Consider the following 27866-nt stretch of genomic DNA (forward strand, 5'->3'; position numbering starts at 1 on the left):
AGAGATTTGGAAGAAGAGAGATTGTTCTCTGTTTTTCAGTGTATTTACTAGGTGCATTTGGTAACACTTTGTATGTATTTAGTTCCATGGTTTTCTTTGCATAGTCCATTAAATTAGGTAGGAAAATGTGATTGTAAAACTATAAAAACTGGCAGGGGTTGTGGGAGAAGTCAAGCAGGTGTAAGATCTGAAATGACTTTTAACTCATTTTTTAAAAATACTGTGACTAGATTTCAAGTTGTTTGTGTCCCTCTAGTTTCAGTTACTGTTACAGTGCCTGGGTATGCATGTCTTGAAAACAGTAGGTCCCTGAGTTTTCACAGCAGTAATATTTAGGTTTGCATTGTCACTAAAAATATTAAAAATGATAAGAATTAGTTGAACTATTATGAATTTTCTTTTGTATAGAATGTTTGTTATCCTCTATAAAAATATAACAGTATTTCATTGGTGAAATATGAATGCTGCAGTAATTTATGTCTTGGTTGATGTGATTACAGAAATGTGGGGAATACTTTTTCGAGGCCTTTGAACTCAAAAGTGGAAGAGCAGGAAGACACGGGGAACACACACAATTCAGTGTTATTTTCCTTGCAAAGGAAAACAATGATTATGAGATGAGCACTAACGTCTCAAGTTTTCAAAGGTTTGCATAACAAACAAGAGACACATTGTGGGTTGCTTCTTGACTTTGAAGACTTGCCACTGTCAACTGAAATAAAATGGCAAGATTTAAAGCCTTAACCAAGTTCACTACGAAAACATTTGGACTAAAAGTTTTGGAAAGTTTTCTCTCTTTGAAGTAGTTTGTCATGCATTACCAATGTGAACTTTATTGACCCTGAAACATTTTTTGAATCAAATAGCAACTAGTGATACTTTAGTAAAATCTTATATCAACAACCATCTCTTGGTAGCTCCAGCTTCATAGCAAATGCAGGCAAAGCAGGGAATCTACAGAGGAGACCTTTATTATTCATAAATGAAGCCTGCCAAAACCTGCCCAAAATAGCATTCAAAGACCCTTTTAAGGTCATGGATCCTGAACAAAGCCAGAAAAGCACAAAAAAGGCTGAGGAAAGTCCAAGAAAGAGGCTTACCAAAGGAGAGGCTTTCCACTCCAGTATTTCTTCTGCCTCTACGTATCAGGGCAGCTCTACTTCTTCACAAGCAACCCCTCTTTGTGATATCAGATCGCAGCAGCACTTTTCTGGCTCCTTGCCAATTCCAAGAGAGGAATCTCAGGAGAAAATTGGAAGTCAGAAGCAACCCAAGCATTCCTCTTTTGAGCACTCTCCCCACGTTTCACAGCTTCAGCAGCATCCACTATCACCAGCATTTATGTCTCCTGGAAAACCAGAGCAGATCCTTGAAGGGCCCACATGGCAGCTAGTTGATCCAGTAAGACCGGGTCCTTCTGGCTCTTTTTCATCACCTGGGCTTCGTTCTCATCACAGCCAGCTCATACCTTCCCATTCACCAATCCTTCCTGGAGAGGACATGCCATCCATTCAAAAAGTCTATATCCCTCGATCTTCCCAAGTTTCCTTAAAACAAACTGAGGAAGTGCACAAGAAGGAGAAGAAACCTCAGAAGCCAGGCAAATACATTTGTCAGTACTGCAGTAGGCCTTGTGCAAAGCCAAGTGTACTCCAGAAACATATCAGATCACACACAGGTGAGCGGCCATACCCTTGCATTCCATGTGGCTTTTCTTTTAAGACTAAAAGCAATTTGTATAAACATAGGAAGTCTCATGCTCATAGAATAAAAGCGGGGCTGGCCTCAGGAATTGGAGCAGAGCTGTATCCTTCCAGTTTGGAAATGGAAAGGATTGGTGGGGAGGAATTTGAAGAACCTACTGAAGGAGAAAGCACAGATTCAGAAGAGGAGACAGGTGCAATGTCAGGTCATTCAGTAGAACTATCACCCAGGCGAAAGCACCTGTTATCTAGTAGTTTGCATAGTCTAGGAAGCCAAGGTTCCAGCCACGACCGGTGTTCATTATCCCATTCCAGTATGTCTCAGTCTCTTGAGGACAACACGCAGTTTGTGGAGCCCTCATCTGATCATGCTTTGAGCCACAAATCAGAAGATACACATACTATAAAACAGAAGCTTGCACTCCGATTAAGTGAAAGGAAGAAGGTGATAGATGAGCAGGCGTTCCTTAGCCCTGGCAGTAAAGGAAGTACAGAGTCAGGCTACTTCTCACGATCAGAAAGTGCAGAACAACAAATCAGCCCACCAAATACAAATGCAAAATCTTATGCAGAAATTATTTTTGGGAAATGTGGGAGAATTGGGCAAAGGACAGCAATGTTAGCTGCGCCCACAACCCAGGGGTTTCCACACGTGTCCACTGAAGATAAACCTAGCATGGTACCATTGTCTGTGCCCAGAACACAGGTTATTGAACACATCACTAAGCTAATTACAATTAATGAAGCTGTTGTAGATACCAGTGAAATAGATAGCGTGAAGCCTAGAAGAAGTTCTTTATCTAGACGTAGCAGCATTGAATCTCCAAAGTCTGGTGTATATAGAGAACCATTTCAGTTTGACAGCAAGTCTGGTTCCAGTAGCCAGTTGAATGCATCAAAATCATTGACAGCTCATGGTGAAAAAATTAAGCCTGAACAATCATTGTTATCCCTTCAGCAATCCCACAGTGCCACAGAGACAGTGCCTCTCCTAAGAAGCCACTCAATGCCTTCTGCTGCCTGCACTATAAGCTCCCCTCAGACCTTTAGAGGTAGTTATTCATTTGATGACCACATCATGGAATCTGATGTCGTAAGCCGCAGTCAAGTGTTTTCTTCACATCCTAGAATGCTAAAACGACAACCAGCTATTGAGCTACCTTTGGGAATGGAATATGGTTCAGAGGAGGTTAGCTCAATAAGCAAAGAAACCGTTTCCAAACCTGCCGAGGAACAAGAAATCAAGGAAAGTGATCTGACCAGAAAGTCAAGGAAGGGTCCAAAAGTTAAAGGGTTTATGTATGAGTGTAATATCTGTGGTGCTCGCTACAAGAAAAGGGATAATTATGAAGCGCATAAGAAATATTACTGTTCAGAACTACAGATCTCAAAGCCTCATTCTTCCAGTTCCCATACCTCTTCAGAAGCTGAGAAAAGTCTTGTGGATCCTGATACATGGCCGCAGATGATGCATTACAAGCTGGGGACCAGTTTAGAGCTTACTCCACTCAGAAAAAGACGAAAAGAAAAGAGCCTTGGTGACGATGAGGACCCTCCAGCTTTTGAGTTGCCTGAAACTCCCTCATCCAGCATGAGGCCAGTAAGTCAGTTTGCTAACCCAGCATCATCGGATGTTGCTTTGAACTTACCCCGTGAGTCCCTTAAGTCACCAGCTGATACAGGTAAAGCCATCCCGCTCACTGAAGTCAGTGCTGGCTTTCACTCCAGAACTACAAAGCCAGTTTCTAGTACAGAAAGCAAAGAGAGAAGAAAAACTTCAAAAGAGATCTCTGTCATCCAGCATACAAGTTCCTTCGAGAAGTCTGACTCTATAGAACAGCTGAGCAGCTTGGAAGCAGAAGAAAAACCTTTAACCCAGTACTCATCTCAGCCAGCAATGCAGCACACTAGGCTATCTCATTCCCTGCAGCCAAAGCTGGTACGCCAACCCAACATCCAGGTCCCTGAGATTCTTGTCACCGAAGAGCCTGATAGACCTGAAACCGAGCCTGAGCCACCGCCTAAAGAGCCAGAAAAAACTGAGGAATTTCAGTGGCCTCAGAGAAGCCAAACTCTCTCCCAGCTTCCTGCCGAGAAACTCCCGCCAAAAAAGAAAAGGCTGCGGCTGGCAGAAATGGCTCAGTCTTCTGGAGAGTCCAGTTTTGAATCCGTCTCCCTGACGAGAAGTCCAAGTCAGGAAAGTAGTATATCCCACGGCTCCAGCCATTCCATTTCATTTGATCGTGAAGAATACAGTAAATCCGAGGCTGTCAGCCAGCCCTCTGAATCCCAGACTAAACCCCTTGGCATTGGCTCACATATGTTAATGGTACCGAGCCATCATCATTCCAGGGAAATGCGAAGATCTGCTTCTGAGCAGACCCCTAATGTGTCTCATCCTTCTCAGATGTCAGAGCCTCGTAGTAAGTCATTTGACTATGGAAGCTTGTCATCCTCTTCTGCTTCAATACCTGGCCCTTCAGTTTCCTCGGCTCCACAGGAGAGGAGGAAGTGTTTTCTGGTTAGGCAAGCATCTCTTACCAGGCATCCAGAGTATGAGCCAGACTCAGCCCCAAAAGGAAGGCAAGAGACAGAAGAACCATTGTCTTCTTCCAGTAAATCTCCTGCCACCAGTTTGCCCCATCAGCCTACATCTGCATTGTCCTCATCCCCACATGGTGATAAGAGTCAGCCAAAAGAGAGCCCTCAGCCTGTGTACAGCCAGCCATACTCTGAGGCTCTGCAAGTGTTTCATCATCCGATGCCACAACTAGCACTGCATGAAAAACAGCGTATGTCCCCACAAGTATCTCTCTTCCCTTTCCAGCACCTTCTGCCGCAGCCAGGACAGTCTGCAGAGCTCTTCTCCACTCATACTGTGTCCGACATCCTCTCTGCTCAATTTCCTGTGCCACAGATTCCTCCCTCTATATTTCAGACACCACCACTTCCTCTCCGGCAGGCTCTTCTCCACCCAGGCCAGCTTCACGTTGTCCCTCCGTTAATGTCACATCCAGCAGAAGTACCATTCAGGCAGCACTCTTCATTTTTACCTGTCCATTACCCAGGCTCCTCACCACTCCCTTCTGCATTTTTTCTACCTCTACAGTCTCCGTTTGCTCTCCAGTTGCCAAGTGAGGTTGGTGGCCATTTACCGCAGATCAAATCCAGTGTCTCTCCACCAGCAGGAGCCTCCAGCCTTTCTCCATGCACAGAGTACAGCTCCGACAGCAGGTTACATCCTTTGACCAGCACAACCAGCCCTTCAGCCTCAGTCTCCACATCTCAGCTGATGGTTCCTACGTGTCCGGCTCCTATGGTATCACTTGTAGTCCCCGTTCGCATTCAGACTAACATGCCAACGTATGGGAGTGCAATGTATACTACTCTTTCTCAAATCTTAGTCACTCAGTCCCAGTGTAGTCCATCTTCTATTGTCCTTCCAAAGTTTGATGATCACCAACCCAAAGGTGCCCTGCTGTGCAGCTCTGATGTTCATGGAATAGGCTTTGATTTGGCACAGATGATCACAGAGGATCAAAGAAGCATCTTCCAGACTCCATATCTCAGAGTTCCATTGCCATTACCAGAAAGGAAGAGCTATATGCCATTCACCTCCTCATCAGAAAGTGTCCTGGGATTGGAAGGAGGCTCATCAACAGTTGGTGGAAGCAAGCGGATGCTCTCTCCAGCTGGTAGCTTGGAGCTGACGATGGAAACACAGCAGCAGAAAAGAGTGAAAGAGGAGGAAGTCTCTGAAGTGGAAGAAAAGTTGGAAGTGGTGAAGCCGTCCAGTGCAATAGAGGAGGGGAAAAAGCAGGATATATCTCACTTTCTGCCAGAGAGTCAAGGCCGACTTGAGGTTGAAACTCCACCTAGTTTGTCCTCTAAGCAGTCTGAGCCAAAGGAAATCCCAAGTATTATGCCACCAGCCTTGCCACATTCAGGTGCTTCGAGCTTTGAAGCACTGGAGGAATACACACCACAAGCTGGAAAGCAGTTCCAAAGCAAAACACCTTTGCAAACAGTAAAGAAGGAAGACTCCAAAGAGCTAGCAGAACACCCCCTACCAAATCCTCCGAGCCCAGCGCCTCATTTCGATATCACTCAAAGTGCAATGAAGTCTAGAGAAGGTACAGATCTGAAGAAGGTACTTCAGTTCCCCAGTCTCCACACAACTACTAATGTCAGTTGGTGCTATTTAAACTACATAAAGCCAAATCACATCCAGCAAGTCGACCGAAGGTCCTCAGTGTATGCCAGCTGGTGCATTAGCTTGTATAATCCCAACCTCCCAGGTATATCTACTAAAGCAGCCCTCTCGCTCCTGAGATCCAAGCAGAAGGTGTGCAAAGAAATCTATACCATGGCTACCGCTCCACGTCCAGAGACAGGCAGGCTTGTGCCGTCCAGCTCCAGGAAGCCAAAAATGACAGAGGTAAGAAAAGTGTTGGCTTTCCTCCTATCTATGTGGGCGGGGAGGCAGAAATGGAGGGAGGAGAGGTGTTAGTTTAGTAGGGGCTCCTTGTGCATCTCTTTCTCATCCTGGTGAATGCTTACCCTCAGTGGGACAGCAGGAGTGTGTAAGAACGCAAAACACACTCTTGGCCAAAAGACATTGGCAAAGCTGCTTTATGGCAGGATATTATATAGTTCAGTGTCTACTTGTCTGGCAATCAGCAGAGCAGTATGTGATCTCCTCCTTACTTTGAACTACCAGTACTAAGCACAAAAGATGACACTTATATTTGCCTTGATGCCTTGATATTTCAATTTTTTAAAAAAATTATAAAAGTTATCATTTTTTTATTTTGTGAAATGTTAATAAAAATAAACTAGTATATAGGTACGGATGTTTTAGATAATGGGATTCCATCTGTAAGTCTACCTACCTATCCCACAGTCATCACCATGGTATCTGAACACCCAAAAGTACTCAGGGCCAGATTTACAAAGATATTTAGGAACCTAAAGATGCAAATAGGCACGTCGTAGGATTTACTAAAGCACCTAAACATCTTGGGCACTTAACTCCCATTGAAAAATCAATTGGAGTTAGGCACTTAACTCACTTTGGTTCTTATATGTCACTAGGTGCCTATCTGCATCTTTAAGGGCCTAAATACTTCTGTAAAATTGACCCTAAACCCCGAAAAGAGTTAAAAGAAGTAAGACAAACCTGTTTTATATTCTTAACCAATCATGCCACGGTCATGCAAGCTGCTTCACACAGGCAGAGTCCTGTGACTGTGCAGAGCTCCACTAAAGTCACTGGGATGCCATGTGGGCCTCTGGGTCTGGGAGAAGCTATTAGTTACCACACGGTGCTTTCCCCCTCATTTTGGTGGCGGGGAGAGGAGGGAGGATTCCAGATCATAGCACGTACTATTTTCAGTTAATACCGAACTATACAAATCCCTAATCCAGGTCATGATTATACAGATTAGCAAACAGCATTGCTCTGAAATTTTTGCAATTTGGTAGTCATTTCAACCCAATTTGTATTGCCGGATTGTTCATTTTATTTCTGAATCACAAAATGAACCCTAAAGATTGAATATATTGTAATGTCATCTGCAATTGCTGCTTATAAATATGTCTTAAAATACACACCAGAGTTACCATATTTCTTTTCAGCAGTTCCATCAATCTCCTGCAGAAACCCCCAAGACATGATTTCAAGGAACCAGGAGACACTTACTATGTGTGTTATAATAACAATAACAAATACTTTACCCTTATGCTGCATCTTTCATCCCAAAGAGTCTCAATGTATATTACCAATTATGGGCCTCATTCTGAGAAATGCTGAGCCACCCACCCTCCAGTTGACTTTGACATGGGCTGTGGGTTCTCACACATACACAGAGTATTGCTTTTAGGCTGTGCTGGGAAAGATGACCTAAACATCAGGTTTAAAATATCTGGTTTCCCTGTAATCATAGGTTAAAATCTAGACAAGGATGACACAACTCTCAGTCCTCAAAACAGAGATATTTCATTACATGCAGTTTCCCCCAAATGGATTAAAGATCTTTTTGCCAAAACCTTAAAAAGAAAGCCCCGGTGGATATTAAAGTGGTCATAATGGTCATAGTGGTCCCTTCCAACCCTGATATTCTATGATTCTATGATTCTATGATTTGGAGTCGGGAAGGAATTTTCCTCCAGGGCAGATTGGAGAGGCCCTGGAGATTTTTCGCCTTCCTCTGTAGCATGGGGCATGGGTGACTTGAGGGAGGCTTCTCTGCTCCTTGAAGTCTTTAAACCATGATTTGAGGACTTCAATAGCTCAGACATGGGTGAGGTTTTTCGTAGAAGTGGGTGGGTGAGATTCTGTGGCCTGCGCTGTGCAGGAGGTCGGACTAGATGATCAGAATGGTCCCTTCTGACCTTAGTATCTATGAATCTATGAATAATGCATTTTGCAAGAGTAGGGGATTTGCCCTGGTGTGTCTACAAAATTCACCTCCCTGCACTGTTGTGCTCTCTCTTATATATGTGTCCCACTCCAAAGCTGCTACCACGTCCTGATGGTACATGTATATATTTGTAAAATGTGTCATGATGAAAGGTGCTGTGTATGTGTAAAATATGTTTTTAAGTTTACTGTGTTCAACTGGGATACACTAAATTGGGATGGCTGCTTTACTGATGTGTCTTCTAAGAAAATGGTTTACCTTAGTTTATATTAGTAACTGCTGCTAAATGGGATAGTATTAGCACAAATCATATTTAATTCAATGGAGGAAAAAAAGTGATTTTTAATCAAATGTTCAGTAGGAGTGACATTCTAAAGCCTGCTCTTTTACATGTTATTGAGAAAGATTCCCAGGGTCAGTTTCCTGGCTACTCAGGAAGTTGTGGTCAACAATAGCTGGGTTCCAATTGCCTCAGTCAAGGAGCTGAAAGTTCAGGCTTCAGTCTGCACCTTTGTAATTATTTTCCTTAAAAATCCTCTTTATATAACTATACATTGTCAGTTAATACAATAGAAAAGTTAATATAAACCATAGTCTTTAATACAATGGGAAATAGAGTCAGTTACTAGTAAACTGTAGTACATTGCGATACAGTGTTCAGACTTGGCTTGATTTTTCAGTCTCAGGGAGATTTACCAAGCTGGTGAAGTCTGAAGCAAGTGTAGACTGCTCTGCAAATAGCTTCATGACTAACTAAACTGCTTAGTGAGCATGCACACTTTCTAAATGATATGCAATAATAGTAAAATATCAACTGTATAATTTATTTTACATTTGTCTAGGGCCTTCCATCTGTCCATTTATATCTTGCCCTTTCAAAAACATTGATATATTAAGCCTAACGCTACATTTGTGATGGCATATATTATTACTGTTCTTTTACAAATGGTGAAACTGGGGCATAGAAAAAGTTAAGGTGAAAACTTGCAGAAAAGTTTCATTAACTTTGGATGTTCAAATCATGACATCTAAGATTTGGTTTTCAAAAGTGCTGATCATCTGTGTTCCCACTGACTTCATTAGGTTCTTAGCACCCTAAGTGTACGTTTACACAGCAAAAAAATCCCCGCAGCTGTGAATCCCAGAGCATGGGTTAACTGACTTGGGCTCCTACACCCCATGCTCTTGGGCTAAAAATAGTAATGTAGACATTTGGGTTTGGACTGGATCCAGGGTTCTGAGACCCTCAGCTTTCAGAACCTAGGCACCAGCCCAAGCCTGAATATGTACATTGCTATTTTTAGCCCCACAGCATGGGCCCTAGGAGCCCAAGTCAGTTGACCGAGGCTCTGAAACTCACTGCTGTGAGGATTTTTTTGCTGAGTATATGAAGGCTGAGTGTCTCAAGCTGGACTCCCAAAATTAGTGGACAATTTTGAAAACTTTGGCCTAAGTGATTTGCCAAGTGGCATATCACTACTCTGTGGTAGATCTTCCTTCCTCTGTCTAGTAATCAGATTGTAGTTTGCAATAACATACCATAGTGAAACTTCTCAGAAGCCACCCCAACCTTTCCCCAAGAAGTAAACTATTGATCATCTGGGACACAGTTTAATGCTATAGATGATACATTGAGCATGTAATGGCAATATCCACAAAATGAAGTCACTCTGTACTGCTGTGTACACAGAGTAAATGTAATTCAGGTGAAAGCTAACTTGCCTTGCACTTTCAAACCTTTGTGGATAATGAGAAAGAAAATGTTTTGTTAACTCATAACTTTGTCATGTCACCAAAATGTAATGTCACGCAGAGCTCCTTGAAGTAGCATAACAAGGTCCAGATGCATAGTCTTGCTCTTCTTAGAAAAGATTGAGTCACATAGCACAGAACTAAGGTTTAAATCTGCATGGTGTAAACATAAGGATTTACAGTCATGCTAGATGGCATGTCACTGTGTGACTGACTTTATGCTTGGGTATATGACAAAGCAAAGGGCCTCATGCTTAGCAATGGGAAGAAGAGAAAACTTCACTTTTAGAATCTCTCGGGGGAGAAGGAGAAACAGTTTTTGTTGGCATTATATTTGTGGTGGTGGGGGTGTCGAGCCCTTGGCTAGCTTTGTTCTTCTTGAAAGGAAGTCACCCAAGCGCTTTCAGTAACCATCGGTTCATAAAAAGTTTAGAGGTCTCCTGGTTTCTATTCCCGACTGCCACTGACTCACTGAGTGACCCTGGACAAGACACTTCACCTGTCTATGCCTCAGTTTTCAGAATTGTGAAATGAAGATAACTGTATAGACCCACCTTACAAGAGAGATGTAATTCTTAAATATTTGTTAATAATTATTGTTTTTATAATAAAATATGTAAATTGTTGTTAATTTACATGGTACTTTAACACATTCCCCACCCTTAAAAGTTCTGTCTAAATAAGACATATCAAACAGAGGACAAGATCCAGAATTTGAGAACATATTTGAAAATGTAAATCCTAGTTACTAGGTACAATCATCATAGTCAGCACCACATGTGGTAGGTTGCCTTCTCTACAGACTAACACGGCTGCTACTCTGAAACTTCTCTATCTGAGGGAACCCAGTGTATATGGTCTGTGTGTGTGTTAGAGCCATTTGAAATGTAACAAATGATTGTTTTGCTCTTTTGGGGAGATAGGTTCATTTGCCTTCACTCCTTTCCAATGAAGGTCGAAAAGATTTAACTAGAGCAGAGAAGGAAGAGGATAAAAGAGGCAAATCAGAAGAAGAGGCTCCCATTTCCAAAAGAGGGGAGCCAGCCAGGATCAAGATCTTTGAAGGCGGGTAAGTATCTCATTTTGTTTTCAGACTTTTATTACAGCTTGTTGCATAAGAGCTATCACTAAAAACAAAGTCAAGTCAGTAAAGGTGTCTGGTGGATATCAGCAGGGGATGGCCAGGTATAGATCGACATGAGCAGTTCCCTTTTATTTTTCTACAGCACCTTAAACCAAACACCCTTGAGATTTATATATAATTCAAGCTGGATTCAGTTTCTTTCCTGAGTTGGTCTTCAAGTTAGCAAGCACTTCATTAGCACCACTCTGCAAGTGGTTCAGTTGAGACAGCTGAAGAGTGCAGATATTTCCTGCAGCTGTCTCTGTAGTAGGAGATGATGGATTGCAGTGGGGATGACACCTTATTTCCTAGTTCTTTTCAAAGTCTTCAGATCAAAATAAAGTTCTTGTTAGTTGTTTTACCTGTATGATGAAGGAATTAGAATGATCTTTTCTGTTGCTGTTTTTTTTTTTTTGCTGGGGAGTTGAAAGGATAGATTGCATAGGCTTAGCAAACTGGTCAATTGACTAGTCAAATAATGTCAGTTGACCACTTATTTATTATTTGGCCATCATGAAATACTGTCAAATATTCCAAGAATGTCCTGATATAGGCAGCAGCCTACCTTTGGATGGTGTCATTCTTTAATTTTTTTAGAACTTGAATGTTTTGTATTTTTCTGAGTTAAAGTACCTTGGTTAAGTAACTTATTTTTTGTAATTAGGCATAAGAATCAAATGCTAAGCCTACTGCCGACCATAATGTCTTGCTCTTTTTTGTTACTGTTGTTACTGAACTAATAAATTAATGCTTTAAAATATTTGACCATTTTTTACATTATTTCACAATATTTGACTGGCCAATTGACCAATTGTTTTTACACAGGTCAAATGCTCAACAGTAGGATTGCTTTATATATGCTTGTTTGGGCTCCCTCCCAACTCTCTGATTTAGCTACCAACGTAATTCCAACCAAAAGCTCTAAATTTGCTCTATAATCTTTTCTTTCTTCATGGTAATTCATTACGCTCTCTTGCACTCGCTTAATATTTCTGATTATGTTTTGAAAAATAAAAATCAGTTAACAAGTTAACATCAACGGGATACAATTAAGAAACTTACATCCTATGTATTTCAAAGGGGGCAAAAAAACCTTCAGAAGCTTGTAGCAGGATAGGTCAGTCCTGCTGGGAGATGGTGAGTCCTCTTTGTTTTGTCTGGTTGGAAAAGACTTCATTGTGTCAGGGGTGTGGATCAAAATATGTAAACCAAAAGAGGGCTTAATGAAAGTCTACCATTAGGTTCAGTCCAAGCAATCCCTCTCTTGCTTAAATGTATGCCATCAAATTTACAAGTCAGCTCAGCTTGCATAGGTGTAGGCAATGGCATTGAGAGGTAGATCCATGCAGAGAAGTATAGAAGAGCAAACAAATAATAACATCTCATCTTGAACTCTGTGGCTAGCAACTCAGTGTTTATTAATTAGCACCCTTCAGAATAAGTGAGTTCCCAGGATTTAGAAGGCAGGCTAGGGAACGGGAGCAAAGCCCCACCTGGAAGACACAGCAAATACTCTTGTTTAGGCATGGTGGTGTTACTTTTATGTAGCGAATGAATTTCGCATGGGCAAATGATCTTGAATTTTATTGTCTTTAAACACATGAAGCACCTCCATTACTGGTTCCTCTTGGAACTAGGAATCTCAAAGGGAAACTTATATTCTGGAGTTAGATACCTTGTCATCTGTGATCAAGCAGAAGGACAATCTGATGTGGCTAAAATTCACCCTCCTTTACACAAATCAGCACAGGAGTCTCTCTCCCAGAGTGACCCATTTTAAGAGAATTCTGCTCTAAACTGTAGGGAAATGAACTGTAGGTGTCCCACTCAAGACTTAATTGAAAGACCTATGTTCCCCAATACTGAGCAAAATCCAGTCTTGTAACTACATTTTTTTAAACTTTACATTCTTTAAAAAACAAAACAAAGTAACTCTTTTTAACATGCTCTGTGTAACATAACATCAATGAATGTATTACTCATCCTGAAATAACCTTACATTTTATTTCAAAACAGCACTACAATTGACCCAAAAAAGCCATACTTCTGTATATAGAAGAGAAGATGACAGCTGCTTACTCCCAAGCATAATCACTGATGCAGCACATCAGAAATGGGTGCTAAAATATTACCTCCAAATTATAGATTAAAAGCTCCGCTCAGAGTTCTGATTGTCAGCACAGGGAAGGTGGTTCACCAGAGATACTATGGGAACACTCAGTGGTCAATGTCTTATCATATCAATGCAGCTGTTGATATGGAACGAATTAGCCCCTAACACACTTTACATTCTTGCTTGGCAAAGTGGCTTTTCTCAGGACACTTTCTACCAGTGAAGTGACCAGCCTTCAGAGGGTTCCACAGGGACTTCAGTTCTATATAAGTGGTTTCACACTCAGTCTGCTGGGATTATTTTTCAGAATTTGGTTACCCGCTCCCCCAAAGAAGTTATCTCACTGTGTTTTTTTCAAAGGGACAATACCCTCTTTCCCTTATTTTCCCCTTCGTCTCTTTGCCTCACCCTGGTCCTATAGTATTGGTCAGACCCATCCTACCAACCAACCATGGTTGGTCGCAGATCTTTTGGGAGCTTTTTAATGCTTCTTGTGGGTCAACCAGAGAGAGTCACTGCAAAGCAATTCAAGATGCCGCTCCCACAAAAGCTGAGCTTGTTGCATCTCTCTCTCTCCAGCTCCCTCTTTGTCTCTCTCCGGCTCTTTCTTTTTTTAAACTCCCCTCTCATTCTCACTGCTGCTATCTGCGCTCGCCTCCCTCCATACTGCTATTACTCTTTGGCTTCACCATTCAACTTCTTCCCACGACTACATCATTTACAATGCTGCCTCCCAGCTGCTGCCCAGCCTGCTAACTAAAATCTTATTGCTTGGCTAGTGAACAGGGGAATAAGAGCTATACCTCAAGATTTCCATTCACCCATTAGCCAATCTTAAAGGACAAGAGTGATGAACTAAACAAAGCTTACAATGAATCTGTGAGAGTCTACAGACCCCACGTTTGACAGTCCGACTTGCCCCAATGTCACTCATTTTAAAACATGTAGTGTTGTAGCCATACTTTACAATGTCTCTCTGGCAGTTCTGAGAGGCTGATGGCTGGTTTTGTTGCATTTTACCTCCAGGGGACTTTTTAATAGAGATGGTCCCAAACTGGAGCTCCAGATCCAAATGCTCTTGAACTTCAGAGAAGTTCTGGTTCAGAACCCAATTTTTGTTGATGCTGAACATTGCCCTGAAGGTTTCATTCATGACTGTATTCAAAATCCAAAGTTAAGGAACAGAAATGTTCCCCTCTGGATCACAGCAGCATGGTGGTGACCAAAAAGTGGCCTGTGTGAAATGTTTTGGGTCTCGGGCCCATCCCCTAATAAGTAGCTTTTCATATCACCACAAGGCCATTAATTGGACCCCAGTTGGCTGTCTCAGCCACCAAGATAAGAACTAAGTGAGCCACAGAGTCTGGGCTATGACAGTGATTTTTAAATGAACCTAAGGGAGCAAAGTGCCCAACTCCCATTGAATTTTACTAGGCATCTAACTCCCTTAGGCTCCTTTGAAATCCCAGCCTATGCTTTTCACCATGTCAGGATTCAGGTCTATTTGGGAGTATGAATGAAACTTGTCTGGTTCTGCCTGTACATTACCTGGAGCTGAACAAAGGACTTGTCCCCAGAGCTGTCAATCAGAACTTTCAAACCAGAACTAATTCCACTTCAGAGAACCAAACCCCAAAACTGAAACCCATTTGGCCAGTAGTTTCAGCTGCTGGATTTCACTCTTAATGCTGAAAATTCTTAAGAATTTATAGATTTCAGAGTGGTAGCCGTGTTAGTCTGTATCAGCAAAAAGAACAAGGAGTCCTAGTGACACCTTAGAGACTAATTTCAGAGTAGCAGCCGTGTTAGTCTGTATTCGCAAAAAGAAATATGCTCTAATAAATATGTTCTAATAAATTTGTTAGTCTCTAAGGTGCCACAAATACTCCTTTTCTTCTTAGAGACTAACAAATTTATTAAATAAATGTATTAATACATTTGTTAGTCTCTAAGGTGTCACAAGTACTCTTCATTCTTTTTAAGAATTTATATACATCCATGAATCTGCAATTGCACCAAACTTTCACCCAGCATACACAAACCTATCCTATGAAGGGCCTTACTGTACAACAACTGGTGTCATTCATTTTTCTGAGCTCAGAGACTGCCACTGTGTGTATTTAGCTCTCTTAATAAAGTGTCTCTCAAGTGGCCATTGCATGAAAAGGCCATGCCACAACTGATACTTCTTGCAGAGATAATAAAAACACCCGCATGGTGTTTGACTGAGGGGCACTGAAGTGATTTGGAACAATGAAAATGATCTTTAAAGGTCTAGTGGATCAATGCTAGTTTGGGAGCAATGTCATGATTCCTCAGTGATTCTGTATCATCTTCATCAATTCACTTCAGTATTTCACAGATGTTGTCCCCATTTTGAAATCTTATATCATGACATTGTACATTGATATTGATTAGGTTTGAAAGAGAGGAGTACTGTCATGGTAGGAGAAACCTGGCCTGCTTACTATGCATTAGTGTTTCCAAGATGAAATCTAATACTCTGGGCAATAGTTACAGTCAATATATGTTCTACTGTTTCATGGCCAACCCTTCTGTGCTTTCACAATACTTCATCTGTTTGTTCATTGCACTGGTTGATTGCAGTGGGGAAGGTAATGCTAAGATCTAGGCTGGTTAGTCACTGATAGCTTTCACTTATGCTTCTACAAGACTATCGCGTACAATTGGTACTTTATAAAAGGGGAAGGCAGAAGTGCATTCTCCAGAAAGCAGACACAAATGGGCTGGCTTGTCTGTTGTTGTTAATGGTAAAACTTTATTTTTCTTTGTAGGAGGAGATCATGGGTTGAATTCTCCTCTCATTCAGCCTCTTTTAAAACAGTAAAACTCCACTGTAGTCACAGATTTACACCAGCACGTGTGTGTGACTCCACCAGTTTAACCAGATTCTAGTCTCATTTACTCTGGTTTTACACCAGTATAATTTCATTGACTTCAGATGAATTGCTTCTGATTTACACTGGTATGAGTGAAAGAAGACTCACCCTCATCACATTTCATTTTTGAACATCTTTGGTTGTAAGGGCAATGTTGTCTGGGTTCATTTTGCATTAGAGACTTGTTGTGGTTGATTTGGGGGGAGTCAGAGCAGCATTCAGGCCCTTGCTAGGATCACTCTTCTTCTTGTTCTAATTCTTTCATCCAGCCTCTTTAGTAAAACTTCACCACTGATGGCTGTAGTGTCATCAACCCTAAAGTCCTCTGAATCAAAGTATGATTTCAATCTAAAAACACCATCCCACCCAGCGCTCCCTTGAACAGACTAAATGTCTAATTGAAAGAATTCAAAACCCACTGCTTTGTCTTTCTAGTACAGTGCAAATCATCAGAGGACTAGATGAGATTCAAACTTGCTCCCCAGAAATTCCCAGGGTTGAACTGCAAGATACTCTGCCTTGCAGTGCTGTTTTCCAGACCCCATGCTGCAAACTTGTAGATGCGATTGTAATTAAAGTGGTTCACACATCTGCCTAACCCAGCCTGCTTGGTCAGAGAACGTTTCCCTTCAGTCTAGGGCAGTGGTTCTCAAACTTTATTTTTCGCAGACCACTTGAAAATTGCTGAGGGTCTCGGCGGATCATGTAATGATCTTTCCAAATGTTGTTTGTACCGTTAGCTAACTATTGTAAAGCACTTTGGATAAAAGCAATATATAAAAAAAAACTTAATGTTTTTTTGTTCTACAAATAAAAGCATACAACTCATATTTTAATATCAGTAATCTTACCATTTGAATGCAATGGATGTGCCCTCTCTTCCCTGCTGCAGCAGCCCCCAAGCTGAGGCTGGGAAGGAGGGGGGGTCTCTCCCCGGCAGCCGCAGCCCTGGAGCTGGGGAAAGTTGCCTCTTTCTCTGGCTGCCTCACATCCCAAATTCCCCCATCCCCTCTTCTCACCCCACTGCCCCCTCCTACCTACCTCCTATTCCCCGCAAGGTCACCATCTCACCTTACATGTGCATCTTCTCCAGGGTCCAGGCACCTAATTAGTGGAGCTATGCCTGCGCGGCTCCACTAATTAGAGGGGTGGCCCTTTGTTCTCGTGTGTGCGGCCGCCCTGGCCCACACCTTAGAGGGAACTATCCGCGGACCACCCGAATGGAGCTCACAGACCACTGAGGGTCCACGGACCACAGTTTGAGAACCTTTGGTCTAGGGGAAATGTAGAAGCCTTGGGGCTGTTCTCTCAAACTTCAACATCACTACTAATTAATGGATACATTTTAAAAAAATCTTTTTTGGAGCATGTTAGCTGCCTTCAACTGCTTTTTCCCCTGTGATTTCTCACCTTGGCGGACAACCTGGAATCTGTGGTTGGCTTCTCCTTGATGATCTCATCCCATTTCTATGACAGGCTGCAGAAGCTGCAGTTCCAGACACTGGCTGACACTCCTCATGGAAAATCCCTTGTACAACATTGCAAATGTTTCACTACCCCAGAAAAACTCTCTTCTTTAAACATGCAAAGTTTCGCAATGTGCAACTCCAAACAGAACCCAATTCACTAGGTTTCCTTTGCTACTTAGTTGAGCTCAAAGAATTCACCAGGTTTATTTTTAAAGTAATTTTTCCCAGAGACATTATCTTGAGCACATAATGAGCTATGTATCAGCTAAGGAGGACTCTGACATGGCTGACGTCAGCATAACACAGAGAAATTTTATTGCGGCGGGGGGGATTAATATCTGCATGAGAGAGAATGTTGCTAATTCTCATTCCTTCCTCTGCAAACCTGCTCAGTCTCTCATACACACCACTTCTCCGCACAGCTTTGTGGTGAGGTTCTGCACATCTCTGAAGTGCTTACAGTGTTAAATGTTAATGTGTTTGTCATGCATACACTCTCTGCAATTACAGGTTGAGGAATTCCTATTGTAATATTTTGCTTTTCAAAGATTAAATGAAGTGGCTTCCCTAGCTTTCACGAATGTGGGGCACTTCACAAGGGAAGGGAGCGGTTCCTGCGATCAGAGAGCTCAACAGACCGTCATGGTAGCTTTCCAATTAGGCGTTGTACAGCCAAAATGATGAGTGTCATTAATATGGGGTGCCTCCAGTTGTTGAGGGCTGGACCCCTGATTTTCAGAGATGCAGAACTGCACAGCTGTGAAACTGTGGAAACACAGGCCCCAGGTGTTTCAGGGTGGCATGTGAGGCACAGCTGGTGCACGGATATGAACCCTGCTTGGTTTAAACCAGAAGCCTGTGGTGCGCTTGCCACTTAAGGAGAGAAAAGAGAAAATGTGGTGGGGCAGGACTTAGACCCAAATCTCTGAAATCTGGAAAATTTCTGTCTCTTGAGCATTTACTTTAAAATGTGGGGAGCGGGAGCACTTTGATCTTTGGAGCCACAAGGGGCGAGAGTTTCAAACCTATGTAGGGGACATCGTTGCACAATCCCTACTGGGCTCCACTGGGGGTGTGCCTCAAAACACCCATGGCAGATGTGAAACCGCCCAGCCATTACGGGTAAGTGTTTTGGGGGGGGGTTGGGTTTTGGTTTTATTCCTAATTTCAAAAAATTAGATCAGTCCAAAATGTTGGAACCTCTGCAAGAGCCGTAGCACAGCCTCCACTTCTCTGTTGCAAGAATTTTCCCGTACCCCCCCTTTTTAATAAATGAACTGACGTTTGGGTGTATTCTCAAGACTCATAGTGCCCAGACCCGCTCCGATGAGTAATGATGGGATGGAGGGTGAAGAGCTGTGTGCTACATTTGGTGGTAGGAGACAAAACATTCTTGCTCAGACCCATTCAGAAATGATAAGGCCTCATCTGAGCACCATAAATTTACACTATGCTTTACAGAATATAAGCAAGGCATGTTCTCTGCTCAAAGAGCTTCCAGTCCAGACAAGACAAGACACAGGGCAGCGGTTCTGTCGAGGGGAGTATCTGAGTTACTAATGCTGAGAAGAATGGAGGCAGGATTGTTGCAAGAGGTAGATTTGCAGGTGGTGAGAGAAGGCGCTTGGTGGATGAATTCAGGAATACTGTTCTAGGAATAGGAGTCAGCCTGGTAGAAGGCAGGAAATAAAGTGCAAGAGGAAAAGGAAGATGAGCGATCCGGAAGGGAGGAGGGGTACAGAGAAATAAGAGAAGAGCTGTGACGTGTTTGGAAACCAGCTCTGCACATCTCAGTGTATGTCTGTTTGTTGTAAATAGCTGGCTGGATTTGTCAGATGAGAATTACTTTGTCTTGGAGAGCTAACAGTTTCCCTTTCCAGTAAGAGCATGGGATAGCTCTAGCTGGAACACAGTGCTGTGTACCAAACCTGCCACTCAACAGATGGTGTTTGCATGCCACGAGCGCTTCTGTAAGAAGTAACGTCAGGTTATTAGCTTTTAAAATAGGTTATTAATATCTGATGGCAGCAACTTCATTGCATGTCTCCATACTCCAAAGTGCTGTAATTTTCTGTCAGAGCTTGGAGCTGGAATGAAGTCTGCATTTTCCTTGCATTAGTGACATACCCAGTCATTCTGTGAGTGGATGCTGTTATAAACAGCTGGGAATTTACAGTTTTCAGTAGGCTTCTTATCATCGAAGCAGGTGGATGCCCAAGTACACATGTGTGCATGCGTACACACATACACAGGCGTGTCATTCATGATTTGAGTGCTGTGATGCCTGACACTTCCTCCATCTTCTCCTCCTCGGCTGTGAGACTGAATAATGTCCACATGTGCTGGTGGCTGACGGAACGAAGGCAGGCTTTCCTTCAATACCACCTGTGTTTTCACTGAGCAGTTCCTGCACATGCATATTCTAGAGACAGTGCACTCTAGTGGTTAGAACAGATAACTAGGAATTGAGAATCTTGGATTCTGCCCAAGAACACTCTGGCTTTGAGAAGTCACTTTCCCCTCTGAACTTCGATTTTCTTGTCTGTAAAATGAGGGTGATAATGCTTACCTACGTCAGACAGGGGTTGTGAGGCTTCATTCTTTAATGTCTTTGAAAGGGCTTAATGCTCTTTGATGAGGACTGTTAGTGTTTTCCCCCTCTTTTCTGCTCTGAATATCCACTCACTTAACTTGTCAAATTGGATTAACTCTGCTGTGTATTCCTGTTTCCCCAGGAAATTAGACAAATGCAGAAGAATTTAGACTGGGTTATTGTCTGATTATTATTTTTTTTAATGCAGTAACAATGTCTCCGTTGTACGGCCAGTCTGCCTGCCTGCCACATCCTCTCTGGCAAAAACTTCAAAGTGCAGCTCACTGTTAATTTTCCACAGGCATCTATTGAGAAATATTATGTACTGTTTCCTGCCCAGCCTGGCGAGAGAAGTTCACCTTCTCTGCAGTGATTTCTCTTCTCCTGAGTGGTGATTCTGGCCCAGTCACTTCAGCAGTCTACACTGGCTGCTTCCGGGAATTTCCTGGTGGGGTCACAGGAGGCTAAGCAATAGTCTGTCTAAAAAGGGCAGTCCAGGGAGGGTTACACTCGGCTCCTCATGAGATTTTGCCTTTTAGAGCCCCATAAAAGTGAGCTTTGGGTTAAAATTAGGGGAAATAAAAGACTGACCCGGCCATGAGTATTGAGCCAGTGGGGGAGCCTCGTTGTTCAGGCACTATGGATGGATGGAGCCAGTAAGCTGCATTGCTAACAGCTCTGCTGTTCCCGATCAGGGGATAAAGAGAGGGCTTGGGCTCTGGGGCTGTCAGTCACCTGTCTCCAGCACTAAGTTAATTAAATTGATTAAAACAATCCAAATAAAATGTGTACATATGTTGTTCCAGTTACTCAGCGTGTGTTTATGGTAACACCCCCTAGGGTACTAGTGCAGTCCACGTGGATAAGAAGGAGCAGACCCTCCCCACGTGCTCACAGTTGAAGACAGAGAGATTGCCAAGGAGACAGAGATGGGGGAAAGTAGGACAACAACATACTTCTTTCCTTTCTTCTCATGTAATATTCGGGTCAGCTCAGTTCACTATAAGCAGCATGGCAGAGAGGGTCTTCAAAGGAGGCGCCAAAATGGAGAAGAGGGAGGCCTTGCACAAAGGTCATACCAGGTCTGCGGGGTCAGCATGAAAGTAGGCATGCAAGTGTTTGTGTGAGGAGCTGCCAACCGGGCAGTTGAGTGGGCATATTGGCAGAGCATCAGGGCACAATGTGAAGTGAGGTGAGTCTGGGTAAATAGAAAGGCATAGTTAAATCCGAAGCAATAGAAGATGTGGAACCAGTGGAAGGTTCAAAGAGGGAAGTGACATGATCAGAACGACAGGGAGAGATGAGGACTTTCTGCGCCCCAGAGTCTCCCACCACAGTTCTGGATGTCTGAGCTGCTCACCTCTCCCTGAAGCTCACGGAGACGGATCAGTTTTTGGTGGAACTCCAGCTGGCCATGTGTCTCGGCACCTGCTTGCTGGCAGATTGTGTCTCCACAGCAGCAGACAGTGGTGGCTTCCTTTGCTCCTGCTGTTCCTCCTACTATTTTAACTTTTTTGCCCAGTTTTCTTGAGGGGGAGCAGTGTTCTCCCTCCTCAGCATTCCTCCTGCCCCTTGAGATAGTTAACCCTATGGGGGTTTACGCCTGCCTGAGCCTGCCATCGCATCTCCCCCAGCTCCTCTGCCCCTTACAGCCTTCGCAGAGCAGCCAAGAAAGCATTGGGTCAAATCCAAGTGCTGCTCTATGTGTGAGGCAGCCTTCCCAGGTTCGGCAGATGGCAAGTTGTGCCCAGCCTGCACCCAGCTTCCATCTTTAACTCCGCTAGCTTTTGGGGCTCTGAGTCAGACTGGCACATGGGGTCCCCTACCCACCAAGGCTGATGCAATTCCTGACTTTAAAAACCTCAAAGGAAGGAGATTTCACCACCTCCCTAGGTAATGCATTCCAGTACTTCACCACCCTCCTAGTGAAAACGTTTTTCCTAATATCCAACCTAAACCTCCCTCACTGCAACTTGAGACCATTACTCCTTGTTCTGTCATCTGCTACCACTGAGAACAGTCTAGATCCATCCTCTTTGGAACCCCCTTTCAGGTAGTTGAAAGCAGCTATCAAATCCCCCTCATTCTTCTCCTCCACAGACTAAACAATCCCAGTTCTCTTAGCCTCTCCTCATAAGTCATGTGTTCCAGTCCCCTAATCATTTTTATTGCCCTCCGCTGGACTCTTTCCAATTTTTCCCCAATCCTTCTTGAGTGTGGGGCCCAAAACTGGACACAGTACTCCAGATGAGGCCTCACCAATGCCAAATAGAGGGGAACGATCAAGTCCCTCGATCTGCTGGCAATGCCCCTACTTATACAGCCCAAAATGCCATTGGCCTTCTTGGCAACGAGGGCACACTGTTGACTCATATCCAGCTTCTCGTTCACTGTAACCCGTAGGTCCTTTTCTGCAGAACTGCTCCCTAGCCATTCTGTCCCTAGTCTGTAGCAGTGCATGGGATTCTTCCGTCCTAAGTACAGGACTCTGCACTTATCTTTGTTGAATCTCATCAGATTTCTTTTGGCCCAATCCTCTAATTTGTCTAGGTCCCTCTGTATCCGATCCCTACTCTCCAGCATATCTACCACTCCTCCCAGTTTAGTGTCATCTGCAAAGTTGCCACTCTGCAAATCCACGCCACCCTCCAGATCATTAATGAAGATATTGAACAAAACCAGCTCCAGGACCGACCTTTGGGGCACTCCGCTTGATACCGGCTGCCAACTAGACATGGAGCCATTGATCGCTACCCATTGAGCCCGACAATCTAGCCAGCTTTCTATCCACCTTATAGTCCATTCATCCAGCCCATACTTCTTTAACTTGCTGTCAAGAATACTGTGGGAGACCGTGTCAAAAGCTTTGCTAAAGTCAAGGAACAAAACATCCACTGCTTTCCCCTCATCCACAGAGCCAGTTATCTCCTCATAGAAGGCAATTAGATTAGTCAGGCATGACTTGCCCTTGGTGAATCCATGCTGACTGTTCCTGATCACTTTCCTCTCCTCTAAGTGCTTCAGAATTGATTCTTTGAGGACCTGCTCCATGATTTTTCCAGGGACTGAGGTGAGGCTGACTGGCCTGTAGTTCCCAGGATCCTCCTTCTTCTCTTTTTTAAAGATGGGCACTACATTAGCCTTTTTCCAGTTGTCCGGGACCTCCCCGATGGCCATGAGTTTTCAAAGATAATGGCCAATGGCTCTGCAATCATATCTGCCAACTCTTTTAGCACTCTCGGATGCAGCGTATCTGGCCCCATGGACTTGTGCTCGTCCAGCTTTTCTAAATAGTCCCGAATCACTTCTTTCTCCACAGAGGACTGGTCACCTCCTTCCCATGCTGTGCTGCCCAGTGCAGTAGTCTGGGAGCTGACCTTGTTCTCCGAGTTCTACTCCATCTTTATAGTACAGAAGTACACAAGGGGTATCAGAGCCATTCTTAACTTCAAAAGGCTCACTAGAATATGAAAATGAGGTTTTGGATAGACACCCTAACTTCTACAGTTTCATTGCTGTCCTCGGGGAACTTCTTGACTTCAGTAGATGTAGCAGACACATATCTCCCTATCCCCATCAGACCGTGCTGTCGGAGAGTTCTGAGGTTCGCCTTCAGCAGGAAATGTTATCAGTACTGAATACTCATGTTCGACCTGTCCTTGGGCCCAAGGGTTTTTCCAGAGATGTTGACAGTGATAATCAAATGGAGGTAGCAGGGAATTTACCTGTGCCCCTTCCTGGATGACATCCTGTTCAGAGCTCCATTTTGATCAGCTGCACACAGGGCCATGTCTCAGATGTTAAATTTCCTCAGGCACATGGCTTCATCATCAATGTCAAGAAGAATTCTCTGGTGCCATCCAGGAATTTATTTTCTGGAGGTCTACCGTAGGACTATGCCTCCAACTGCTACGAGTCCTGGTGTCATGCATAGGGATGACTCCATGGCACAATCACACAGCAGAAGCCTTCAAGCTTTCATACTAAAGTTTTGGGACCACACTCTGGTACACATGAAAGATCAAGTATGGGTTCCAGCACAGATATTCAACTTCTTACAATGGTGGTCAACCCATTACAATGTCCACAAAGGCATCCCAAGCTGCCTTCCATATACTTTAATCCTCACAACCAATGCTAGCCTGAAGGGCTGGGGAGCTTACTTGGAGACCCAAACATCTCAGGGCCTCTAGACTTAGGAGGAAAAGGCTCATGGCAGAAACCTCAGATACCACAGTGATGAGTGCTGGCTGGCTAAATAGACTCGTAGACTTAAAGGCCAGAAGGGACCATCATGATCTAGTCCAAAGGTTCCCCAACTTTTCTTTCTACCAGAATACAGGTTTTATATTTTAGTCCTTTTAATGCCCAAGCATTGTACAAAATGTACAAATTATAGTACACATACACACAATAATACAATACTACAATAATAATAATACATCTCATTTACGGTTTTAGTTTTAATGTACACTTATTTTTGACCAACTTAAACAATGACTTAATAGTACTACTCACCATTAATGTGACAGATGAGGTTGTTTGTCCGTGCACAGGCACATAACGTTTGGAGTGATAGGTGATGGTTTTGAGTCATAAGTGTTTTCTATACAAAGGTGCTGATGATACTTCGATTACATTCCAGTGAGTAATGAAAATCTATTTTCACATAATTAAATTGTAGCAAACGGCATCAAAACCTGGACAGCCCTGTCTGACAATTCAGGAAACTCTGCTCGAATTTGGATTCAAAACTCAGCCAACTCAACTTTTGTTGGAATTCAATCTTGATTCTGCCATCAGTTGAGATGTCCAGGAGATTTTCTTGTTCTTTTATTGACAAATCATGTGGTGTGGGTACTGCAGAAAAATTTGTGAAAGTGTAGCGGACTCATCCGTTTGCGTTTCCCATTGAGGGAAAGTACTACGTAATTACCTCGCCAGTTCAGTGAAATATTGTTTGATGTCACCTTTAACGCTGTCCTGCAACTGTAGTTCATTCGTTGTCAGGAATTCATGCATGTTTGGGAAAATTTCAATGTTGTTTTCCTCCACACAGATAGCCCAGAATTCCAGCTTTTTTATCATTGACTCAGTTTTGTCCTGGACATTGAAGATGGTTGCATTCTACTCTCAGGGACTTTAGCAGACATAATTAACTGGATTGTGTCCTTTGTACGGTGCAGAGCAGTTCAGGAGAAGTGAACAGCTGATGTCTGTGCTGCTTGTAGAGGTTTATTTACTAATTTTGCCAGGAAAGACACATTGAGATTCCATAAGCTTTTCTTCAAAAGGGGCTCAGCCAAGATAGCGATAGTCTGAAATGTGCAGCTCAGCTGTCTCTTTTTCTGATGTTTAAATGACTGCAAAATACTTTTTTTTAAAGGAGCAGTAGATGCAAAGTGAATTAGTGGGAACACAACATATAAGTAAGAGTGATCAATAAGATGCCCCAATTGTTTTTAACTTAAATGGACTGACCCTTAATACAAATTAGTAAATTACCATACAGAAAATGGAATATCAAAATCTCCAAGATTTTACTAGTTTTTTAGCTTCTACTGTGACAGGGTCGGGCCAGATGGCTATAGGAGAGTAATAGAAGGCAGATATATTAGCCCCAGGCTAAGTAGGTCCCTTTTCCCTGGGTAAGGTAACAGAGAAAGTTCCAGAACAATCAGGAACCTTCTGGAGACAATTAAGACAGGCTGATTAGAACACCTGCAGCCAATCAAGAAGCTGCTAGAATCAATTGAGGAAGGCTAATCAGGGCACCTGGGTTTTAAAAAGGAGCTCACTTCAGTTTGTGGTGTGCATGTGAGGAGCTGGGAGCAAGAGGCACTAGGAGCTGAGAGTGAGAACGCGGACTGTTGGAGGACTGAGGTGTACAAGCATTATCAGACACCAGGAGGAAGGTCCTATGGTGAGGATAAAGAAGGTGTTGGGAGGAGGCCATGGGGAAGTAGCCCAGGGAGTTGTAGCTGTTGCACAGCTGTTCCAGGAGGCTCTCTAGACAGCTACATTCCACAGGGCCCTGGGCTGGAACCCGGAGTAGAAGGCGGGCTCGGGTTCCCCCCAAATCCTCCCAACTCCTGGTCAGACACAGGAGGAGTCGACCTGGACTGTGGGTTCAGAAAAACAGCCAAGCTGAGGGCTGCTGTGAAGCTCCAAGGCGAGCAAATCCGCCAATAAGCGCAAGACCCACCAAGGTTGAGCAGAAACTTTGTCACACTACCTAATTAGCATTTAAAAAAAACCAGGCAAACAAATGTTTAAAATTGATGCTCTCTCTTAAAAAAAAAAAAAAAAAAAAAAAAAAGGGTCCCTCATAAATTTTCCCTCCCAACACCATGAAAATGGAAGATGCTGCTAAGTATACATGTGTTTGTTATTTATCATTTGTTAAGGACTGACAGTATGCATGGTGCTGTGTGCAACAAAGATAAAAGCTAGCTCTGCCCAAAGGGTTTATATTCTACAAGACTGACATGGATGAGGCAAGAGGAGACCCAGAGGTCTTAACTTAGAATAGTGAATTTCTTTTATTGTTGCGGATTAGTGTTTGTGGGCCTTGAAACACTTGAAGGAGTAAGTTTTCAGGAGGGATTGGAATTGGAAGAGGAGTGGAAAATGTCTGGAATGTTCTGATCTTAGAGAACCAATCGGGCTGCAAGGTAAAAGGAACAGAGAGAGAGGAGAGAGCGAGAGAGAACAAAGGGCTGTTTTGAGGCAATTATCAGTGGAGTAAAGGAGGCTATGGGAGAATAGGACAAGTAATGAGATCCAAGCTGTTGGTGAAGCATGATTGCACAGCACCTTGAAGGTGAGCACAAGAAAATTATAGTTGATACAGTACATTGGTACTGCATGAAAAATGTAGAGTACTCGTTCATCCATTGATCATGTGCTTCATTGACTACTTGGAAAGCATTTGATACAGTCTGACATGAGTATCTTTGGAGGATATTGGCAGACGTGGGCAGTGGTGCTAGAACCAGAGGTGCTGGGGGTGCTCCCGCACCCCCTGGTTTGAAGTAGTAATAACAAACACCAAATATGTGGTTTCCATCATCAGTACCCGTAGACATGGAGATTCCAGAGCTTCTCACTGAACTCATTGCAAGTCACTGCCACCAACAACAGACCATGGTGTAAACAGCAGTAGGTGACAGTGAGTGGTTTTCCACTGGGCAGGGTATGAAACAAGTGTATTTTGTCCCCAAACCTCTTTAATATATATGCAGAATTCATTCTGAGACAAGCCTTGGAAGGTTTTTACAAAGTGGAAGGATCTAGGCTCTTCGTTAATGGACACCTCTTCATCGACCTCAGATATGCTTCTGATGAAACGCTCTTTTCTACAACCATTGATGCAGTACAACAAATGTTGGTATCTGTAAGAACAGGGAGTGAGTCATATGGACTATTCCTGAATGCAACAAAAAGAGTGACTAAAACAGGATACGAGTGGACATCACAATTAACAGACAAGCTGTAGAGGCAGTTGGTTGATTTAATTATCTGGGATCATACATATGCAACCAAGGAGGCTGTTCCAAAGAAATCAGAAGATGACGAGGGATAACTCACTCCGCTATGCCTCCCTTAAGAAAGCATAGATGTCGAAATGTACAAAGGGCAACTGGTGAAACGCCTAATATTTTCCATAGTGATTTATGGATGTGAATTTTGAGAAGTTAATGTGGCTGATAAAAAAAATAAGTGTTTGAAATGTGCTGCTGACGAACACTCTTGCATATCTCCTGGACAGAAAAAAAGATGAATACTTAC

The 27866-nt window shown here is 43.2% G+C and overlaps 1 protein-coding gene across 7 annotated transcripts in view; it reads left to right on the top strand.

Moving 5' to 3' along the window:
- Positions 1-27866, top strand: part of HIVEP3 (HIVEP zinc finger 3) — a 425423-nt gene that overhangs the window by 327585 nt on the left and 69972 nt on the right. For all 7 annotated transcript variants that reach the window (XM_043506206.1, XM_043506207.1, XM_043506209.1 and 4 more), the window contains 2 exons: positions 501-6141; positions 10801-10946. In XM_043506206.1, the coding sequence (XP_043362141.1) occupies positions 1036-6141; positions 10801-10946 (5252 nt within the window). In that variant the 5' untranslated portion in view covers positions 501-1035. The remainder of the gene's footprint in view (positions 1-500; positions 6142-10800; positions 10947-27866) is intronic.

The sequence above is a fragment of the Dermochelys coriacea genome, chromosome 19 (assembly GCF_009764565.3).
Source record: "Dermochelys coriacea isolate rDerCor1 chromosome 19, rDerCor1.pri.v4, whole genome shotgun sequence".
Classification (NCBI taxonomy): Eukaryota; Metazoa; Chordata; order Testudines; family Dermochelyidae; genus Dermochelys; species Dermochelys coriacea.